General features: G+C 42.1%; 2 protein-coding genes across 2 annotated transcripts; both read left to right on the top strand.

Moving 5' to 3' along the window:
• The first annotated feature begins 3,389 nt into the window (after window positions 1-3,389).
• On the top strand, window positions 3,390-6,223 carry LOC115739206 (xyloglucan galactosyltransferase MUR3-like). The gene is made up of 2 exons (XM_030672208.2): window positions 3,390-3,605; window positions 3,746-6,223. Exon 2 carries the CDS (start codon window positions 3,952-3,954, stop codon window positions 5,854-5,856), a length of 1,905 nt encoding a protein of 634 aa, XP_030528068.1. The 5' UTR covers window positions 3,390-3,605; window positions 3,746-3,951; the 3' UTR covers window positions 5,857-6,223.
• A 5,064-nt stretch (window positions 6,224-11,287) lies between these two features.
• On the top strand, window positions 11,288-13,845 carry LOC115739205 (subtilisin-like protease SBT1.2). The gene has a single exon (XM_030672207.2). The coding sequence runs from the start codon at window positions 11,348-11,350 to the stop codon at window positions 13,673-13,675; it is 2,328 nt and encodes a 775-aa protein (XP_030528067.1). The 5' UTR covers window positions 11,288-11,347; the 3' UTR covers window positions 13,676-13,845.
• The last annotated feature ends 6,179 nt before the right edge of the window (window positions 13,846-20,024 follow it).

Genomic DNA, 20,024 nt, shown 5'->3' with positions numbered 1-20,024 from the left:
ATTTATGACAAACGCAATAATAAGCCGAGAAGAAAGAAAGGAGTCACGGTAATTGCGATTGCTAGAGGAGGAAGGGAGAGGGGTTTCTTTCTTACTGCCAAGGAAAACACATGACAAGTCACTGTCTAACAATTTCCTCATATTCATCGTATAAAAGCTATTTTCCGAAAAAACTAGGCTCTCCTTCTCTTTCATCTCCGTAGCTCTCCCTTGCATGTCCGAGCTTCATGAAAGCGATAAGAGAGAGTGGAAGCACTGTACTTTTTGGGTTCACGATAGTCAAAAGACTCATCGTATATCGATTTGATTCGTTTTATCTTACACGACATTAATTAGCATGTGTGCATTCATGTTGTATTCATGCCTTTCCTCTTTATATTATAGGGATATCACGAAGCGCCATTGTAGTTGCAGCTGGTTTCCTCACATTCTATTGAAAAAGAACTCAAGAGTTCGGTAGCGTCGAGGCGATGAGAGTCCGGTTCCTGACTGTGATTTTTTCGAATGATTTTGCTATTATCTAACTTGCCAGTTTGTTCTTGATTTATGTTTCTGTTTTTTTTTTTTTCCTTCATTAGTTCATGATGATAGCGAAACTTCTTTTGGCATTCTAATGCTGGAAAAGAAAAAATTATTTTGAGAAGCCAAGCTTGTTTAAATCATTTTCATCGTGCCATTTAAAACAATGACGCGAAATGTGTGAAGCAACATAGGACGGATAGACGTACGTTTGCTCTATTACATGAGCTAGAACAACACAAATGAGACTTAATGCTCATAAGAATGATGCCTTTTTTTTTTTTTTCATGGGGCTAATTCCCTTAATTTTTTTTTTAATTTTAGATCTAATCACAATTATGCTCTAAACTTTATTTTTTTGTCTCATAAAAAGTCTTTAACTTTCAATCTAATTTCAAATCTACCCGCGTGTCCAAAAATAGCTCATGAGAAGATAGGCAAGCACTGTCAACGCTACGAGGTATGCCCCCAACAAACCTCAATCTGTACCTATCTAGTAACTGGCCATGGCCTAATGATTCTTGCTCGTTCGGTGCTTGTCCGTCGTGAAACTCAGCCACAATTTTTCTTAAAGACTGCTATAAGATATTCCGATAATGTTCGGGCCATTCCAGTGATCCGAATGTTTCGTTGTGCAAGAAGTTTAAAGATATTCTAAAAGACATTGAACCCTTTAGTTCTCTAGACGTCGGCACATACCATCCCTTGGTTGTTTCTTTTTAGTCGTTTAATAAGGTGTCGCAAACCCTAAGCGCGACTCGAGTGGTAAGCACGTTCACCTTCTTACATAGCTCATTATTCGAGCTTAAATCACAGCACAAACTAAAACATTTATTTGCTAATTCTTTGATAACATGATTCAAAGTAAAACATGGGATTTTCTTTTTCCATTTTAATTTCTTTCGTTTTTTTTTTTTTTGTGGGGAAGATGTAGAGATCTCTCCCCTCTCCTTGTGATAAGGATCTTGCCCCCGGCGACGCGACGTTTGCGTCGGTGCTTTCGCCTTCTTCCGTAGGCGCGCCGCTCGATGACAACCTGAAATCAATCGGCTCTCCGCCACGTGCCTCGGCCGTTTCTGTCGGTGGTTTCAACCTTACTTTGTTGTTGCATAATGGCGTGTGCATGGGTTATGATTTCTCGAGATCGATTCCCAATCGAATCACATAATAATAATTATCAGCTCCTCATCAGAAGTGATCGATTCCCGATTCCATCCTAGAATCAAAAGGATTGGTTCTCAATTTCAAGGATCGAAAATCTGATCGATCGGTCCAGTTCGATTTTCAACCGATCTAATTTTGTGTGATTTTTCGTAAAATTTTTATCTTTAACTACATATTCACCGGATCACCTCTCATTGATTGTATAACGTTGTCGGTAAATCTATAAGTTATACTAAACATCATAAGTACCATAGGTTTAGGTTTACATTTATATATATTTTTTAAAAATATTATTTGGTCCGGTCCGGTTCCCTCTAAAATTGGGAACCGAGCCGACCGTAACCAACCGATCGGTTTGGTCAGTCCATTATGCTCGGCCCTACTTTGATGATTAGGGCGAATCGTGACAAGTTTCAAGTTCCATAAAAGGATAATGATACAAATGGTCCTTAAATTTTAGCTCAATGTGCAATGTGGACCTTAAAATTTTAATTTATTCATTGTGATATCCAAACTTTAGCCTAATGTTTAATGTGATCCATGAAATTTCAATTTATTCAATGTGATCCATGGACTTTTGATACATGTTCAATGTAATCCTTGAATTATACGCAAATGTTAAATGTCATACTTGCATTAGTTTAAGATCGGGGACAATATCAAGAATTCTTATTATCCACGTACTAAATTAAATGTGTACCAAAAGTTCAAGAATTACATTGAATGAGTTAAAAGTTTAAGGACCGCATTGAACAAATTAAAAATTCAGAAACCACATTGTATATTACTTTCAAATTCACGGACTATTCGTATCATTTTTCTTTCTTGTAAAAGATTTGAGTGGGGGAGAGTCCCCCCTCATCACGTTCCGAATGACAAGTTACAAGTTTCCTAATGGACGATGATATCTGTACTTTGATTTTTTTTTCCCCATTTTATTATGAATTAGTGATCCGAGAGGAAACCCCCACCGACCCATCCACAACAGGAAAGCTAGACTAACCAAGTCTTAATGAATTTAGCGCTTTCCGAAATAAATTATCTCCTTCACCCCATCAATCTAGTGCCCGTTTACTCTTGTTTTACATATGACCCAGTCTCTCTATGTACATTATTTCTGTGGATTTTTCACCGCATGTTTTAAATTTGGAATTTAGTGTGAGGCGAGCGAAGCAGGGGGATGCCGCCAGTTTTGCGCTACCCTCTTGAACCCTATCGTTAAAGTACTAACGAATCGTGGCAGATCAACTCAGCACTATTCATGAATTAAATTGCTCGGGTCGATGAGCCCCTCCTTCGCAGTAGGCAAGTAGCAACGTCCGGCATAGGACTTGTAGGATGCGACCCTTGGTCGAGAATGAAAATGTCTCCTCACGATATCTATCTCACCGTTAGAATATCTGAGCATCAAATTATGCATTCATTTAATACATTGATCTTTTGGAATAGTTGACAGTGGCCTCTCAATATCTCACACGGTATCGAACATTTTATACGGAAGCGTCTCACATAATTACGCGACGCAATTCCAGGAGGAACGCCGGGCTCCTCTTTGACCTGACAAGGCATAACCCCCGGGACCGCCTACGTGGCACGAATCTACGGGCTACCGACAGGAAGTGGGATGGGAAGCTCCCGACCAACGCACGTCGCTAACATGCGCCTCCCCTGAATCTCTGCTCTCTCTCTCTCTCTCTCTCTCTCATAAGTTCGCTTTCCTTCTCGTTTCGCTCGCCCACGATTTGCTCGTCTCAGCTCCATGATCGCACCTAGCAACTTCCTCGAAACCATATAGATCAACCCCTCTCTCCCCCTCTCTACCTCTCTCTCTCTCTCTCTCGCTCACATCGGTTGCTTCCTCGTTCTGCGTTAATGGGAGTTTGAATCCAGCGTCGGAATCATCGGCGGACGAGACAGACTCAGTAAGTTCTCGAGGTTTTGCTGATTCTGATTGTCATCACCAGATATCGATTTGTTACAGCTTCTGGCTGCTTGAATTCAGTGCGTCTGTTGCTTTGTTTTTTTTTTTTTTTATCCCATTTGATTTCACATCCCCGTTCAGATACTGAGCAGCTCATTTTACCTCTCTCCCGAGATTGGCGGCCGAATCCAGACTCTTGCTGAGCGATTGGAGTGAGGGTTTTTCCCCATTCGCGTTTGATTGGTCAAATTAGGTCGGCGTTTCGTATCGTCGGGGAATCTTGGTCCGGCGCTTAGACGAGGATGATGGCTTGGGTGGTGGGTTAGACTGTTGTGCTTGTGTTATTGATGAGACGCCGTTCGCCGACCAGTGTTGCGTCGGAGCATATGGAGAAGGGAACGGCTAAGAGCCAGCACCCCCGCCTCTGTTTCTTGGTTACACTGTCCTTGTTTTTCTGGGTTCTGCTTCTGTACTTCCATTTCGCAGTTCTAGGAAGTAATCCTTTTGATGAATCCGCCATGGTACCCGTGCCGGTTAGGACCGAACTCAGGCCTTCTCACAGGATCAATGACCCTTCGCTGGAAATCCGCAAGAGAGCTGCGCCGGTGAAGGAGAGCCATTTGGAAACTCCCAAAGTGGCGGATTCCACCAAATTGGAACCCATATCGGTTAGAACCGAATTCAAGCCTCCTCATAGGACTGAGGACCCTTCGCCGGAAATCCACTCAAGCGCTATACCAGTGAAGGAGAGCCATTTGGAAACTCCCAAAGTGGTGGATTCCCCAAAACGGGCAACTAAAAGGAAAAGAGAGAGTTTCCCCTTCATGAGAGCATTGAGAACTACAGAGAACAAGAGTGATCCGTGCGGTGGGAGGTACATATATGTCCATGACCTGCCGCCTAGGTTTAACGAGGACATGCTCAAGGAGTGTAGGAAGTTAAGCCTCTGGACCAATATGTGTAAGTTCACCAGTAATGCCGGGCTTGGTCCACCACTTGAGAACGTCGAAGGTGTGTTCTCGAATACGGGATGGTACGCGACAAATCAGTTTGCTGTTGATGTTATTTTCAACAATAGGATGAAGCAGTACGATTGCTTAACGCGTGATTCTTCCATTGCCTCTGCTATATTTGTACCCTTCTATGCTGGATTTGACATTGCGAGGTATCTCTGGGGTTACAACATATCTGTGAGGGATGCCGCATCTCTTGATTTAGTTGAATGGCTAATGAAGAGGCCGGAGTGGAACATCATGGGAGGGAAGGATCACTTTCTTGTTGCTGGGAGGATCACATGGGATTTCAGGCGGCTAAGTGACGAAGAAAAAGACTGGGGCAATAAGCTTCTCTTTCTCCCTGCCGCAAGAAACATGTCTATGCTTGTTGTGGAGTCAAGTCCATGGAATGCGAATGATTTCGGCATTCCTTATCCGACTTATTTCCACCCAGCAAAAGATGCTGACGTATTTACCTGGCAGGACAGGATGAGGAAATTGGAGCGCAAATGGCTGTTCTCCTTTGCCGGCGCTCCTCGTCCAGACAACCCAAAATCAATCCGAGGACAAATCATTGATCAGTGCAGGAACTCTAAGGTCGGCAAGCTGCTAGAGTGTGATTTTGGGGAGAGCAAGTGTCATTCTCCAAGCAGTATTATGCAGATGTTCCAAAGCTCCCTTTTCTGCTTGCAACCACAGGGTGACTCATATACGAGGAGATCTGCTTTTGACTCGATGCTGGCAGGTTGTATACCAGTCTTCTTCCATCCAGGATCAGCCTACACTCAGTACACCTGGCATCTTCCAAAAAATTACACAAAGTACTCCGTCTTTATTCCCGAAGATGATATAAGAAAGCGCAATGTTAGCATAGAGGAGAGGCTTCGACAAATATCTCCTGAGCAGGTGAAGATAATGAGGGAGGAGGTCATAAATCTCATTCCAAGGCTTATCTATGCAGATCCACGCTCGAAACTAGAGACTCTAAAGGACGCTTTCGATGTAGCTGTGCAGGCCGTCATTGACAAGGTTACGAGGCTGAGAAGGAACATTATTGAAGGTCGTACTGAATATGACAACTTTATTGAAGAGAATAGCTGGAAATATGCCTTGTTAGAGGAGGGACAACGTGAAGCGGGAGGCCACAAATGGGATCCTTTCTTCTCGAAGCCAAAGGAGGGCGGGGGAGATTCTGGAGGTTCCTCTGCCGAAGTTGCGAAGAAGTCTTGGAAGAACGAGCAGAGAGACCAGTCATGATGTGGAGGCTTCATTTTTCCTGAAGAAGCTTTACCTAGTGCCGATGCATGGTGATGCCTCTAGATGGAGCTCACTTCAAGAGAGATTCCAACTGAAGGCAAGAGTAGAACGGCTCTCCGATGACATATTTTTGAAGCCAATATGCCGCTCGGTTCAGCCTTTTAGGTCCGCTGTCATGCTAGGGAATCAAACACAGAAACATAGTTGAGTGTCCCAATCCCGTCTACATTTTAATTGTATCATGCCTAGTGATTCTTTAATTGCGTTCAATAGATATCACAAATTCCATGGATGGATCTGTTTAATGTCCATGTTCGCAAAGTTTGCTGGAACTTTTCATGATAAATAAAGCTTTTCTCTTTCTGGTTAAGCTTTTGATCTCATCATAGTGGACCCAAGTTGCTCCATCTTTGCAAGTTCTCAATAGAAGCAGCAGCTATATAAGCCAATGTGCCGCTCTGTTCTGTAAGGTTGAAGCTATGCAGATTCTGGCATATTTTCAAGTGCCTATCCCAGCTCTAGGGGAAGTTTTCATTGCATGAACTTTCTTGCCTCTACATGTTTGCTCTTAAGACTGATTGCTCCTGCAAATCTATGGTTCTAAAGAGACTCTGAACAAGGAAATGCAAACTTGTTTTATCTTGTTCAGAAAGTTCAGTGATTTGATTTCTCTGTGATTCCTATTTGTCTTTGTGTACTGAGTTAGTAGCTTGAAGAAGCAGCTTCTTCTGGTGTATACAATACCCAGAGACTCTGGAGGTTTATTCCCCACTCATGTGTTTGTCTCTTTTCCCTGGAAAATGGTGTCTTTTTCCTAGCCATGACATTAGGATCTTCTACCAAATGTCACTAAAGCCATTCATCATCGGAATTTAAAATATGATTGCCGGTTCGGCTTCACATTGCCTGGAATTTTTATGCTGAACATGCAACAAAGGGAGTCCCTTTCATGGCTACCCTTTTCACTTTCTTCTTCGGAGCCCGCATTATTGTATGTGGCAGAAATGTGTATGGTTTGGTGGTCCATTCATTGTGGCGTTTTTCTGGCTATTGTGTGATTACCTAAGGCCTGTTTGGTAACGCTCCTATCATCTGATTCCTTTTTTTTATTCCCGGGAACATAAAATGAACATTAGTTAATTTTTCTATTCCTAGGAACAGATCAGAGAATAGATTTAAATCAAAAACAAGAAGCAAAAAAAAAAAAAAAAAGTATATTTCTTTGTTTTCAAGAACATAATTAGAAAAAAATCATTTCTGCTAAGAAATTGTTTTCGAAAACATAACTGTTACCAAACAGGTCCCTAATGTACATAGGGAATGATCCATAAGGCTCTTTTTGGGTTATTTATTGTCACCATCTCCATCTTATTCTTAGCATGTTTACTCTAGATATCGCCGTCTCCAGAGCGAATTTCACTTCACCGATTGCTTAACAAGAATCCATGTGCATGCCCATGAAATTCTTACGTTAAATCGGACGAAGAGTTGTGCTGTCCAAAGTATGGTGGAATTGGCTTGACATCTCAAATTGGGAGCAGTTCGGGTTAAATTGAATCATTCTTGCCGGGAATGATTTTCGAGTCTAGATCAAGCAGAACTGTTAATAGTCGGTCGAGCTCGAGTCGAGTTTCGAGCGCGGCTTGACTAGACGGGAAGCCCGACACTTTCTTTCCCAACAAGGAACCCCCGGTGACCATCTCAATCGCCGCCAAAGCTGGATCTCAGCTGAATCCCAACGCCATCGCTAGAAATTCTCTTTTGACTTTGGCTGTTTCCCCTACTGCGTGACTCGAGCTGGAATCCGAGTAGCTCCCAGCACGTTTCTTTGTGGAAACCCCGGGACACGTTTTCCTCCCCGAGACAAACAAGTCAAAAACGAATCGTTTAAGCACGTCTCTGGGAACCTTCTTCAGTTGAAGAAATCCCAAGTTTCAATATGATAATCCGGGTTGAGCCGCTCGGTTCGGATCTTGGAAGTTCCTTAACTCTGACCTAAGATCTCGTTCTCCTGCAATAAAATACAACGACGGTGCCCATCATAGTACAGCTCGAACCTCGCGGAGAGTTTGAATTTGTCTTATGGCGTGCTATTCTGACTTGGGAAGTGAAGCGGCACCGCTACCTGTCGAAAGAACGCGGTCTAAAAATAGACAAGATAATTGGATCTCGATAAATTTTTTTCATCGATGGACGTGTTTCGCTTTAAAAGCATAATTAAGGTTGCGATGTGAACAAGTTTACGTGGTTAAATATAATATAATTTTGGAATAGTGTATTTTGTGCAACTTGTTCGCAATTAAATATGGGCTTGGGCAAGGGGTAGAGAGCCGATGGCCACGAGTCTCTCTCTCTCTCTCTGCATCACATGCTAAGCTTGATGGATTGGGCCAGATCTGGATTTTCTAGTTGACAAGTCTGGTCTCAAATACGGGTCGGAGCAATAAAAGAACCAGGCCCAAGAATTGCCTGGTGTCAGGAAAAGTATTGAAGAAGTCCTAATCAATGGCCTTGGTAGCAATTCAATTTTAAAATTTTTGTATTTATACTGACTGAGTCTATCCGATCGAATTTAATTGAAAATAATCGAGGTGGACGTCAACTATCTTACGTGACGTGACCAGCGTTGACATGGACATTTTTTTTACTATTTTTTTAATTGTAATTTTAAATTATTTTTGCTATTTTTCTTTCTTCGTGAAGCCCTTGCCAAAGGCCTTCTTGGCCTCGCCAGCATCCTCACTGGCCAAAATGGAAGCAAAAAAGAAAAGAAAAAGTAATTAAAAATAAATAAAATATTGATTTTTTTAAAAAGAAAATAATAAAAAATGGTTACGATAGGGTCGGCGTGCCACGTGGGGACGGTTGTTGTCCATGTCGGTGATTTTCGGCCAAAATTGATCGGATAAACTGAATTGACACTAATGCAATAGGTTTAAGATGTTTTTAGTACTTTTATCGCTAAAAATTGTAACAAACACCGTAACATTTTCGAAAGTAATAAAAAAAGAAGTAGATATTTTCCCAATAAATGTTGGTCAATTTGATTTTGTTATTATGCAAAAAGAACTTGTGATTCGCATGCACTTTATTGCATGCACGATCATCATGTAAAGTTGCATTTGGTTCAACTTTGGAAATAGCCTTTGGAGAAATGCAAACGCTGTTTAGTAAAAAATCCTCCGAAATTTTTTTTTATGGGTTAAGTAGTATTTGACAAAAAAAAAATTGCAAAGGGCTTTGATTGCATTATTTTTTTAATTAAAAAAGTTAAACCCTTTGTTGGAGTTGGCGAAGGGCTCAAGCCATCGACGAGCAAGATCTAGAGCTAGCAATAGTCGGTTGAGGTTGCACGGTCCCAAGTGACAAGGCCCGAGGTCGCGCAATCAGGCTGCCCTCGAAGATGAACAATAAACTAGGATTTTACTTTTTGACAAGGGTAAAAATGGATTTTTAGTAAAGTTTTAAGGGCAAAATATGCAAATAACTGATTAATGGGGTCTTCAGCATTTTGAAAATGCTTAAACATCAATGCTGGTCCCTATCGGCGTTGAGCTTTTAGCCTTACCAAATCAAGCTTTCACCACAAAGGCCCTTGAAAATGGTTGTCAAAACCCCAATTTTTTCCTCAAAATGCTTTCAAAATATTGAACCAAATGCACCCTTGATCTTTTATTTTTGGTACCACAGTTACACTTCAAATACATGACCGCTTTGCGTCCTCCATTTAGCACTGAGATGAAAGGTGTCCGAGAACAATCTCACATCGATGGATCCATAGCCCCCCTAAGTCGCTTGGCTGTATCGACGACAATGGCCGCTCGGTCGAGAAACGTGTTGCCGCTGTTCCAAATGCATTGTTGCTGTCGCACCTTGGATCTTATAATATGGATAAATGACACAAATAGTCCATGAACTTTGGTCAAACATGCAATGTGGTTCCTAAACTTTAAATTTGTTCAATGTGGTACCCGAACTTTATCTCAATGTGCAATATTATCCCCGAACTTTTAGTTTATTCAACGTGGTTTATAGACTTTTGGTATATGTTCAATTTAATCTTTAGGCCGTATAGAAATTTTCAATATTGTCCGTGGATCGAAACATTTTTATACAGTTTAGAGATTAAATTGAACATGTACAAAAAGTTCAGAAGCTACACCGAATAAATTAAAAATTCATGTATCACATTATTTATTGGGCTAAATTTCAGGATCACGATATAAATTATGTCAAAATTGAAGAATCATTTTGCGTCATTATCCTTTGCAACCAGTGAGAGTGGGATTCTAACACATTTATGGGAATTGAGACATGCTCAGTAACGTTGTTATACCTAGAACAGTATGTTTCTCTCTCTCTCTCTCTCCTTAGCTAATTTGATTGGCTAGTTGCGTGGTGGGCATGTGTTTAAAATGCTCAGATGCAGAGAGGCACAAGCTGCACGTGGAAAGGGAGCCATGGATGGCTTAGCCCAATACCTGATCATAAATGCCGCACAGACAGAATAACTCGAGCATTGAATTGGGGATTTTTTTTTTTTGGGTAAAGAGCATTGAATTGGGGATGTCCGTTTAAGTTATTTCGTAAAAAAAAAATAATTTATAAAATATTTTTCAAAAAATATTTACTTGTATCGCTAACAAGAATAAATGATCAAAAAGTATTTTCATCGTTTATGCAAATATTTAGACGAAAATTATTATCAGAACATTGATTAATTATTTCAAGCTGTACGTATAATCATCTTTAGAAAAATAAACGGAGCTTTAGTATACAGCTTTGAACTCCGTCTCTTTAACCCAAAGTAGCATACATCAAAGCACATGGACAGAAACTCAACATTGAATTGGTGATGGCCATTTTACTCTTTCTTATTTCTCGAAAAATTAATAATTTAAAAAGTATTTTTTTTGGAATATATTTGCTCCATATCGTTGATAAAAATGAATGATCGAATAATATTTAGATCATTTACACAAAATATTTAGACACAAATTGTTATTTGAAATGAAAAACATTTAGCTTCAAACTCCGTCAATTTAACTCAAGTACCAAACATCAAAGGGAAATGTTTTCCTGACAAGATTGTCAGAGACGATATAATCTCAACCGTAGATCCACGCATCATCACCGCATATTTTGCATAAAGCATTTATTAATTGGAAGATCGTGAGATCATAAATTGATAGTATTATTAGACCGTCAGACCACGTCAAACATTCGTCAGACAGTTTCATTCGAATCCAAACGGCTTTCTAATGTATTAAAACCGACCATCACTTCTCGTGAAGCCAAAGAGCTCAGCGCCCCGCACACGAACACTTAAGCTCCTCGAAGAGCACTCTCTGCTCAGCCAAATGATCCTCGTGATGAAGAGCCGTTTGAACTTCACGAGTTTCCTCTTCTCTCTGCGACCTCTTCGTCTTCGTATAAGTCACCCTCAAATGTGTCCCGAAATCATGCAGCGAAGTGTCTCGACCCGATATCCATGGAAGCCAGTATCAACTCCCTCATCATCGCGGCCTTCTCGCTTTCGCTTTCTCTCTGCTTGGCCATGGTCCATGCCGACGCCGACCCTCTCCACACTTTCATTGTTCAGCTCCGTCCTGACGGGCCGACCCGGCTCGCGTTCGCTTCTGAGCTCCAATGGCACCTCTCCTTTGTCCATGGCGCCGTCTCTCACTCTCCCGAGGAAGACCCTTCTTCTCGCCTACTCTATTCCTACCGTTCCGCGATGGATGGGTTCGCCGCTCGCCTGTCTGAGTCGGAGCGGGAGAGCTTGGAGCGAATGAGCGATGTCGTTGCCATTAGGCCTGACAGGGTCCTTCAAGTGCAGACTACTTATTCCTACAAGTTCCTAGGGTTGAACCCCTCGGGAGGGGCTTGGAGTGAGTCGAGGTTCGGGCGTGGGACAATCATCGGCGTCCTGGATACCGGAGTTTGGCCCGAGAGCCCGAGCTTCGACGATCGGGGAATGCCGCCCATCCCCAAGAAATGGAAGGGTGCGTGCCAAGAGGGGCAAGGCTTCAACTCTTCGAATTGCAACCGGAAACTGATCGGGGCCCGGTTCTTCACCATGGGGCACCGCGTGGCTTCTCCGTCACCTTCGGCGGACGACGTGCTCGAGTATGTCTCCCCGAGAGACTCCCATGGCCACGGGACGCACACCTCATCAACGGCTGGGGGAGCCTCCGTGGCAATGGCGAGCGTGCTCGGTAATGGGGCGGGGGTGGCCCGTGGGATGGCCCCGGGCGCTCACATTGCTGTGTACAAAGTCTGCTGGTTCAGCGGCTGTTACAGCTCTGATATATTAGCTGCGATGGATGTGGCAATCAGGGACGGAGTCGATGTCCTCTCCCTCTCGCTCGGCGGCTTTCCAATCCCCATTTACGCAGATACCATTGCTATTGGGAGCTTCCGCGCAGTTGAGCGGGGTGTATCGGTCGTATGCGCAGCTGGAAACAATGGGCCACTCCCGAACTCGGTCGCCAACGAAGCTCCATGGATTCTAACCATAGGTGCGGGCACGCTTGACCGGAGATTCCCGGCAATCATTCGGTTGGGCAACCGGAAGTTCCTGTATGGAGAATCCATCAACCTGGCGAGGGACCATTCGAGGACGTCTAGTGAAGAGCTTGAGTTGATTTACGTCACCGGCGGCAACACGGGGAGCGAATTTTGCTTCCAAGGGTCACTCCCTAGAGAAAAGGTTCGTGGCAAGATGGTCGTCTGCGACCGCGGAGTAAATGGGAGGTCGGAGAAGGGCCAAGTCGTGAAGGAAGCGGGTGGGGCCGCGATGATCCTAGCGAATACCGAGATAAACCTCGAAGAGAACTCGGTGGAGGTCCACGTGTTGCCAGCGACGGCAATCGGATATTCGGAGTCCATCCTCTTGAAGGCCTACATTAACTCCACCGCGAGGCCGAGGGCCAGGATCGAGTTCGGTGGGACCGTCATTGGGAGAAGCCGAGCGCCGACGGTGGCTCAATTCTCGTCCCGAGGGCCAAGCCTGACTAATCCTACAATCCTGAAGCCTGATGTGATTGCTCCAGGAGTCAACATTATTGCTGCTTGGCCTCAAAACTTAGGCCCAAGCGGGCTTCCTGAAGATTCCAGGAGAGTGAACTTCACAGTCATGTCAGGGACTTCCATGGCCTGCCCTCACGTCGGCGGGATTGCTGCTCTGATCCGGTCCATCCACCCTGGGTGGACCCCAGCGGCCATCAAATCGGCAATCATGACGACCTCGGACACGACCGACCACTCAGGGAAGCCGATCATGGACGGAAACAAACCAGCGGGGATCTTTGCCATGGGGTCAGGGCACGTGAACCCGGCGAGAGCCATCGACCCAGGATTGATCTACGACATCAACCCAGACGACTACATTACCCATCTGTGCACATTAGGCTACACAAATTTCGACATCTTCACCATCACTCACCGAAATGTCAGCTGTCGCGAGCTCTTGAGAACAAACAGGGGATTCAGCCTGAATTACCCTTCGATTTCCGTGATTTTTAAGGATGGGACGAGGAGGAAGATGGTCAGGCGGTGGGTCACGAATGTGGGCGAGCCGAATTCCGTATACTCAGTGGAAGTGGCGGCGCCTGAGGAGCTAAGCTTGAGAGTCAGGCCAAGGAGGCTTGTGTTCAGGCACAGGAACCAGACTTTGAGCTACAGAGTGTGGTTTATAGCAAGGAAGAGAGCTGGGACTCCAAAACTGAGCTATTCTCAGGGACATTTGACTTGGGTTCATTCTGGCCAAGGTGTTCACAGAGTGAGAAGCCCCATCTCAGTGACTTGGAAGCACTAGGAACCCGGAATTTTTTTTTTTTTTGCGCTCTAGGCCTATTCACAAAGCTCGATTTCTTATTGAATATTCGCAGCGACGTTAATCGATTAGGAGGATGAATTTGAATTGGGTCATGGTTTCTTTACCATGATGAGTGTTAGCAAAATAAAACTAAAATCGGTTTCTCAGGACTGTGAACAGAGTGCTCTCTTTGCTAGGATGTGATGAATCCTTGGACTGCTAGTTCTCAGGACTCAGCATGAAAACCAGAAAAGGCGAAAGCCGTTGCAATCCAAGAATTCCAAACCAGAACCTAAAATACTGCAAGCCACGGTCGGAGCGATCGGAATTAGCATCGGCTCGGCTCAGGAATTCCTACCAGTGCATAGCCTGCCCGACCACAAGCTCCGAATTCGTCACGGAAACACTGGACATCTTGCACCTTTAAATGCCATTTGCCTTGCCAGTAACTAGGGAATGGTAAATTGTGTCGACCCAAGTTCCAAAGAGATATCGACATCCCAAGGACATCGTCTTCGATCCGTCAGCGAATCAATTTCCTAATTTTCTTTTAATCTGGTATCTCGAAATTCTTTTTCGCATTCGACATAGGATTCAACTTCAATTTGTGACGGGAATAAAAATATATCCAACGTGTGCCCTAGTACAAAGCCACGTCAGTAGGAACATATTGCGGGCTTGACTCCGGCCCAACCGAGCCAGGCCGAGCCTTTTAATTATAGGCCCTTTGTCCAGTTCTGCCCAAAATGATCTTCAAGCCATTTTAGTGTGGAGGGTCATGTGGGCTGTCGGGTCCATGATCATTGTCTGTCACTCGGGTTGAAAAGCAGTGGACCAATAGTTATTAAAAGAAGGTGTAACCCCACAGTGAGCCTCGCCCCTTGTTGAAATTGACACCTTGCAAACTATCTAGACACAATGGATGATTAAATGGCCAAAGCTAAATACTCAATCATGTCGATCAAGTTTCTAGGCTGCGTTTAATCGTCCGGATTTCTAATCAAGATAAGAATGGATATGACAAAAAATCCAGAAAGTTTGTCATATCCTATCGACTGTTTGGTAAACTGTAGATTTAAAGTTAGATATACAAACTGGGCATCTTGAGGATGAACATGTTAAGGCTAATTTTTTTTGTGTTTTGAGTTTTCTTGCATCCGATCTATAGAGGATGCACAGCAAAACAATCTAAGTCATTGTCTTGCTTACTTTGCTATGATGCTGGCTGAACAGGTGCAAGGCATTGCGGCGGAAGTTGTTCATGTTGTAATCGCTGGAAATTCTGTTGAGTTCCACGTGGAATTCTTAACAGACAAATATATCACCTTATGCTTGCTTGCCCATAGAAATGTGCTTTTCCTCAGTGGTATTGTCGCCTCTCAACAGATGACTTCGTGTGTTCACATTAGGATTTTCCAGGAGAGAGCTAGCTGCAGCGTGCCGGTGGGGCTCGGCAGCGGCGGCGAGGTTGGGGGGAGAATTCTAGTCTGAGGAAGGGAAGTTGTGAGGGGAGATGTTGGAACCCATTGTTACGATGAAATCCTATCAAGCTCTATCTCACCCCTTAAGATTTTTTCTTTATCTGATTATATCTAATTATATCTCCTCTATCCTATCATGGACCGTTATCAAATATATGATATGATATTATATCTTAATTTTTATAGCCCTAAGGTTCGCACTTGAGGAGACAATCACGCAAAATTTAACACTAAATCGATAAAATTAACAAATTTAAAATTGAATTGACATTCGTACTATAAATTTAAGATTGATTGGAAAAGGTTTGCCTTCCTTTTTATGTCCAGAATTGGCTTTTTTTCAAGAAGAAAAGTTAAGTGTGCGCATAGCAACACTTCTAGAAGTGGATTTCTGCTCCGGAAACATTTTAGGAGTAGAAATCCATTTGTTAATATAAATTCTAAAGTAGAAATATGTTTGGAAAATATTTTTACTTCTAAAAAAAATTTATACTTCTGAAGTGAATTTTTACTTGTAAAGTTATTTTTCTCTCAATTTGAGAAGTTAAAAAAAAAATTACTTCTCAACTCAAGAAGTACTTTTTGCGTCACCCTCTTTCAACCATGTCCTCCTCCGTCGCCGCCCACCGTTGTCCACCGCCCATCGTAGCCCACCGCAGACCTCCGCTAGCCGCCGCCAGCCAACGCCCATTGCCGACCTCCACCGGCCGCCGCCCATCGCCACCTGCGACCACTGCCGACCACCGTCCATCGCCAACCTTCGCCTCCCATTGCTGGCCGTGACCGTTGCCTCTCGCCATCGTCGACCACCGCCCACTGTCGGTAGCTCGCCATTGGTCGCCACCGCCAAGTTGCCGTCTCCGATCGTCGAAGTAAAAAATAAATAATAATTTGTTAATTTTAAAAGAAAATAAACATTATTTTTTTAAGAAATTTAAAATTTTAAAAATGAAGTATAAATTTTTTAGCCACCGATAATAATTTTTCATAAAAGATTTTGTGTTAATAATGTTTCAAAAATAGAAATTTTTAAATGTTAACAAACGAATTTATCTGATCAGAAATCAATTTCTGAAACAGAATAAGAAAAATTAAATTTTAATTAGAAATTAATTTTTAAAGTAGAAATGTTGCTATGCGCACCCTGAAAGTCTCGAGCATGCCCACTTATACATCTCTCCATGGAGCCAAAACACAGGTGGCGCAAAACCCAAGAAAGTCCTGGCTTTTGCCACGTGCACGGACGTCCATGCTCAAGGGAAAAAAAACGTGAGTCAAAGAATTGAAGGCGGGGTCAACCTTGGCCCCTCCCTTTTGTCTCTCTGTCCGAAGAGATTTCCAGGCATGAGAGCTCGGCAACCAAGCATCCAACGTAAGGCAGCATATGCTTCCGAAAGTTTCATCTGTCGTCCGCGGCTGGAGATCGCAGTGTGGGGGAAGAAACTTGCAATTTTGTGAAAAGTTCAATTTTCCACGGGTGCATGTCGTTTGGAACGATCGACGAAACTTCCAAACATGTCACGATAGTTACGTAAAAGCTTAAGATGTCAAAAGACGACAAGCTCGGAACTTACTCTCTTTTGCACCAAAGGCTCGGTGGAGAACGCGGAGCTGTGAAGAGTCCATACGAGCATGTGAAGGCCATTTTAAGAGTGCCACATATTATTCTAAAAGTTCAAGTTGTCAAAAAAAGAAATCTTAGTGCCAGCATGGAAATCTGAATTACTCTCGACTCTATATTCGATAAAATTCAAAAGTGAATAATCCCAATGTTCTAGGCGTGAATGACAACACTTTTAGAGCAGAATTCTATTTGGTTGCGTACTTTTATTTTTCTACTTCCAGAGCATTTTTTTTTTTTGTTCCGTAAGTAGTTTTGGAGTCACTTGAAGAAAAAATGCGAAAGTCGTTGTAATCCAAAAATTCCAAATCCGACCTAAAATACCGCAAGCTGCATTCGGAACTATCGGAATACGGGTCGGCTCGGCTTGCGAACTCCTATCGGTGCATAGCACAACGACAAGCTCGAAATTCGTCGAGGAAATAGTGGACATCTTTCACTTTTAGATGTGATTTGCCTAGTCGGTAGTTAGAGAATGGTAAATTGTGTCGACCAAATTTCCAAAGAGATGATCACACCGCAAGGGCATTATCTTTGATCCACATGCCATCACCGCGTATTTTGCATAAAACACTCATTAACTGGGAGATCGCGTGATCATGAATAACCGACGATCTTGTCGGATTGTCGGGTTAGCAACTCCCTTTTCTTTTGGAAAATATTTTTTTGATTTCAACCGTAAATCCACACAATCACCACTCTTTTAACTTGGCATCTCGAATTTCTTATTTGCATTCAATATACATATGGGATTCAAATTCAATTTGTGATAGAAACATATTGCGGGCTTGACTCCGGCCCAACCGAGCTAGGCCAAATCTACAATAATGCAATTTTGTAATATTCAATAAGTCTCTAGGCTACATTCGATCATCTAGATTTCTTGTCAGAATAAGAGCGGATAGATTTGGATAAAAAAATCTGAACATTTTATCATATCATTTCTACTTTTTGATAAAATGCGAATTTATAGTTGGATATACAACTGGACATTATGGGATGGACATGTTCAGGGCTACTTCTTTTTTTTTCCTTTTTTTTTAATTTTTCCTCCATCCGATCTATAGAGGATGCATGGCAAATCAATCTAAGTCGCAGTCTTGCTTACTTTGCTATGACCCAGCAAAACTTTTCCTTGCCTCAGCAGGTTTGGCATCTTTCCACTATGGTTGAATACGTTGGTGCTTCATTTTAGTAGTTCTTGCTAACTCTGCTTTTTCTTCAGCCTCTCAACAGATGCCTTTCCGTCTTCTCATTAGGATTTTCCGGGAGAGAGCTAGCTCGGTGGGGCTTCGGTGGCGGAGGTTCGGCAGCTACGGCGAGATTGGGGGGAGAATTCTGGTAAGAGGAAGGGAAGTCGCGAGGGAAGATATCGGAACCTATTGTTAGAATGAAATCCTATTCGGCTCTACCCCATCCCTCTAGGATTTTTTTATCTGGTCATATCCTCCCGTATCTCATTTATCCTATCATGAATAGCTATCAAACACGTTATAAAATATTATATCCTAATTTTTATACGAACAACCAAACACGGCCCTAAAGTTCGAACTTAGGTGGATGCTAATTCGGTTATAAATCTTTCATTTTTATCGATTTAGTCTTAAATTTTTACGGGAACTTGCAATGTAGTCATCATTCTGGCCTATATTGGAGTTTCAAGTAAAAATCTAAGACTAAATCAATAAAATTAAAAGATTTTACATCGAATTGACGTTCGCATAAAGATTGATTGGAGAAGGTTTGTCTTCCATTTTGGGTCCAAATTTGGTTTTCCCCCCAAGGAAGGAAAGTTGAAAAGTCTCTGAGTACGTAGACTTACAACACTCTCATTGGAGCCGAAAGACAGGCGGCGCAAAACCCACGAAAGTCCTGGCTTGCTTTTGCCACGTGTATGGACGTACAATCTTGCAAAGAGGAGGAACTGGCATTTCCAAAGGAGAAATTTTTTTTTTTATATCGCGTAAAATTCCAAATTGATATATCTATAATAGATTTACCTCAAATTATTTTTTTAATCACAGACAATTCCAAACTGATGCCCTTAGAAAAATTTTACCCAAAATTGATATATTCCGACTCGTTGGAATTCTACCTACGAGTTGCTTTGTCAAACTTTTGATTACAAAGATTTATTATGTATGTTTATTTCGCAAAATATTCCCGAAATTACTTTACTTCCGCAACATTGGGATGTTTGAAAAAAAAATTTAGATTTTTTGAAAATTTTTAATGATGCTACCAATACTTTATCCGGTATTTATTATTCTACTATCTATTTATTTTTAATAGAGTGTGTTAATATTGGTAGTATTTTTAGTGAATATGAAAACGACACTAAATTAGATCGGACTATTTTAGTAATGCGAGAAAAATGGTTGCATTGTTATTTCAAAATTCCTCTTGTCTATTTAGTTGGTATTGTTTTTTATCAATGTATTAAATTAGACGGTTTACTAGATTATCCGAATGTGTATTATCATAATTGTTTACATTTGGAAAATTCAATAGATATTTCAAATATACAAGGAAATCTTAAAGAATCTATAGTAGTATTATATGGAGAATTGTGTACTAGATATGGTTTAAGTGATTGTGGATCTTCACAATTTATTGTCTCACGAAGCGAAGCTGGTAGTTCATTTAGTAGAGGGTACAATATGCTCAAGAGTAGACAAAAAAAATAAAAAGCGGCAACATGTAGTATTTCCGAGTTAGAAAAATATTAAACCACTCAATTTGAGTTTTGTGATGCAGAACATAGTACTGATTTCCAAATCTTAGAGTGGTAGAAGAGTCACTCAATTGATTACCCGGTTCTCGCCCTCGTCACTTATCAGATATTAGCAACCCCTTCTTCAACGATTGCTGTTGAACAAGCATTTAGCGCCGGAGGATTAGTTTTAGATTCTCGTCGTTCAAGATTAAGTCCGAAATCTGTGGAAGCTCAATCTTGTGTCGACGATTGGACGAAGGCTAGATTTCGATACCAAGATTTGGATTGAGAACATAAATTTTTTAGTGATGATTGTGGATATACCATCCCCACGAGTATTACAACGGATAGCGATAATTGACGATGAGGTAAGTTGGGGTTATCAAAAGTAAAAGAACTACATGAGCTTTAATTCTTCTATCCTCAAGAAAATATGTAGGCGCTTAATGATAATTCATTAAGTTCAAGCCAATTCCTCCTCTCTCTCTTTTTTCCCCACATTTTATTACAATGTACAATTTGATTATAATT

This window comes from Rhodamnia argentea, chromosome 10 (assembly GCF_020921035.1).
Source record: "Rhodamnia argentea isolate NSW1041297 chromosome 10, ASM2092103v1, whole genome shotgun sequence".
NCBI lineage: Eukaryota > Viridiplantae > Streptophyta > Magnoliopsida > Myrtales > Myrtaceae > Rhodamnia > Rhodamnia argentea.
The sequence above is the reverse complement of the archived record's forward strand: the minus strand, read 5'-3'. Positions and strand labels throughout refer to the sequence as shown.